Source organism: Chlorella variabilis (genome assembly GCF_000147415.1).
Source record: "Chlorella variabilis unplaced genomic scaffold CHLNCscaffold_6, whole genome shotgun sequence".
Classification (NCBI taxonomy): Eukaryota; Viridiplantae; Chlorophyta; class Trebouxiophyceae; order Chlorellales; family Chlorellaceae; genus Chlorella; species Chlorella variabilis.
In genome coordinates this window covers 1,624,882-1,627,072 of record NW_005435082.1, presented here as the reverse complement: position 1 = coordinate 1,627,072, position 2,191 = coordinate 1,624,882, and the positions used below count along the sequence as shown (strand labels likewise).

General features: G+C 65.9%; 1 protein-coding gene across 1 annotated transcript; it reads right to left on the bottom strand.

Annotated features, from left to right (window-relative positions):
* Positions 1–209: 209 nt before the first annotated feature.
* On the bottom strand, positions 210–1,750 carry CHLNCDRAFT_57436 (expressed protein). Its single transcript, XM_005849133.1, has 4 exons — positions 1,553–1,750; positions 1,194–1,334; positions 887–953; positions 210–703 (listed from the first exon to the last, which is right to left on the bottom strand). The coding sequence occupies exons 2-4, from the start codon at positions 1,274–1,276 to the stop codon at positions 350–352; spliced, it is 504 nt and encodes a 167-aa protein (XP_005849195.1). The 5' UTR covers positions 1,277–1,334; positions 1,553–1,750; the 3' UTR covers positions 210–349.
* Positions 1,751–2,191: the final 441 nt, after the last annotated feature.

Below are 2,191 nucleotides of genomic sequence, written 5' to 3'. Positions count from 1 at the left end.
GGGCGGCACCGACCTCCGTGCTTACAGTGAAGCTGGGCTGGACAAGCGCCGCTGCCCGCCCATGTCCTGTGCCGCCCTGCCTGCCGGCCCGCTCCAGCCCAGAGCAAGCAGGGCAGGGCCAGATCCAAAGCTGAGCTGCCATCAGCAGCACAGCCCTGGTAGGGTCGGCAGGCTCAGCATCCAGTGCGCCACAGCAGCTGTGCCATGAGGAGTTTGTTTCGCGATTACACGCTCAGCGATTGCTCGAGTCAACACAAGAGTACAGTGAGGAAGACAGTGCAGTAATGAGGCAGACAGGAAAATCAATGCACAATGCATTGGGATGTGTGCAAGAGATACAACATGGGTCCTAGCCAAAGAAGACGAGCGAATAAACGATACAACTGGAATTGGGTGCAAGTGCGGGGGGAGTGATCGCGTTTTTTGAGTTGGGTGCAAGGGGCTGCGTTGAGTTTGGGGCAGGGGGCTGCTGTTCCGCTGTGCTATCGACGCGCGTCAAAAAGGCATGCCTGCTATGTGCTGTGCAGGGCCGGGTTTCAAGCTGATCTAGGGCGAGGTGGCGATGGCCGCAGAGTGCCGTAGGCTTGGGCTGCCGCTGGCAAGGGGGGGTGGCGACGACGCGCTGAAGGGGTGGGGCCTTAGCTGCGTGCCTAGGCGAAGTAGGAGTCGAAGACATCGATGAGGCGGGTCTGCATGCCCTTGACTGCGCGGTAGCGGGCGGGAGGGCGGCACACGAGTGAGGGACGGCGGGCGCGAGGTGGTGGGGGCAGCGAGGAGGCGCCGGCGGCGGGCAGCGCATGCGGGCGCGTGAGGTCAGGGGGCGGGTGTCCACACGCACTGCATGGCAGTGCTGGGCGGCAGCGGCGGCTGGCGCGGGGGGACTCACGCTTGGTGGACTTGCCGGACTTGGGCTTAATGCCGCGCGCCTCGTAGCGGACCTTGTAGTGGCCGTTCTGCGGGAGGGGGGCGGGGCAGGGGAGGAGGGGAGGGCATTCGGTCAGTGGCAAGGAAGGGACGAGCAGCTGTGGGAGAGGCAGACAGGCTGGGGCGCCTGCGCATGCGCCGGGGCGCTGGGGCTGGGCGGAAGGGCCCGGAAGCGGGGCAGGCTGGGCCGTGGCTGGCGCTGGGCGGGCACGGGCGCGCTGCCTGGCAGGGCTGACCCCCAGGTGCCGCCTGCCCACTCCACCACTCACCGGGCACTTGACGCTGGACACGATGACCATGTCGTAGAGGGTGCCGGTCGCCTTGGCCTTGGTGTCGTCGCGCTCGAGCACATCGCCCTTCTCCACCGCCATGCTGCACGCCTTCTCAAACTTGGTGCGGCTCTTCAGGACCTGCGGGCGGGAGGAAGCGGGAAGAAGCGCAGCGGAGGCAGATGGGGCCCGGTCAGTGCCGACAGCAAGGCGTGAGCAGCGGGCCAGCCGCCATGCAAGGCCCGGCGGCGGCAAGGCGGCGGCATCCGTCATCCCTCCATGAGCGGCGACGCCATCATCATCAGCGGGCCAAGCGGCCCCAAACCCGCCTCCTTTCGCTTGCAAATGCAAGTCCCCACCTTGCAGTCCGGCTTCAGGCGGATGGTGTTGGCTACAAAACGGGCCAGCTGGTTGGAGGCAACGGCCTCGTCTGTGTCCCGCACGGGCGGCAGGGCAATGATATCCCAGTCGTCGGAGCTGCAGACCTCGGGATCGGCGCCGCGCACGGTGATCGCGGCCGCCAGGCAGCACACCAGAAGGAGGGCGAAGCGGGCCATGGGGGGTGGTGGGCAGGGGGCTAGGGGGCGGGGAGAGAGTTGGGGAAGGATGAAGAGTGGATTGAATGGTGTCGGGTTGGTGTGGAGGCCGCTTTTATAGGGCGCCGCCAAATCGTGACGCGTTTCGCCAGGTGCCAGATGGCAGATGGCCGATCGCGGGGGATCCTCCGGGATTTCTGTCATTAAAAAGGCTGCCCTGCCCCGACAAGTCCGATTGCCAAGCGGGGCAATGCAGACGGGAGTCCCCGTTTCGAAGCTTCGGGTTTGGTAGCTGACCGGAGCTGACTGGAAACTGGCCGGACAGCGCTCTGGGAAGGGGATCCAGTGGAATCGGTGATGTATAGGTTGGCAGAATGGCATTGAGACAGCCCGATGGCATTGAGACAGCCCGATGGCACCCGGTGGCGGGCCGCGTCCCCCACAGGTGCTCAGCTCGGCCGG

Coding starts and splice junctions, on each gene's coding strand:
- CHLNCDRAFT_57436 (XM_005849133.1), bottom strand. CDS start 1,276: ATGTGCTCGAGCGCGACGACACCAAGGCCAAGGCGACCGGCACCCTCT. Junction 954..1,193: donor TGTCCAGCGTCAAGTGCCCG/GTGAGTGGTGGA, acceptor CCCCTCCCGCAG/AACGGCCACTACAAGGTCCG. Junction 704..886: donor GTCCGGCAAGTCCACCAAGC/GTGAGTCCCCCC, acceptor GCTACCGCGCAG/TCAAGGGCATGCAGACCCGC.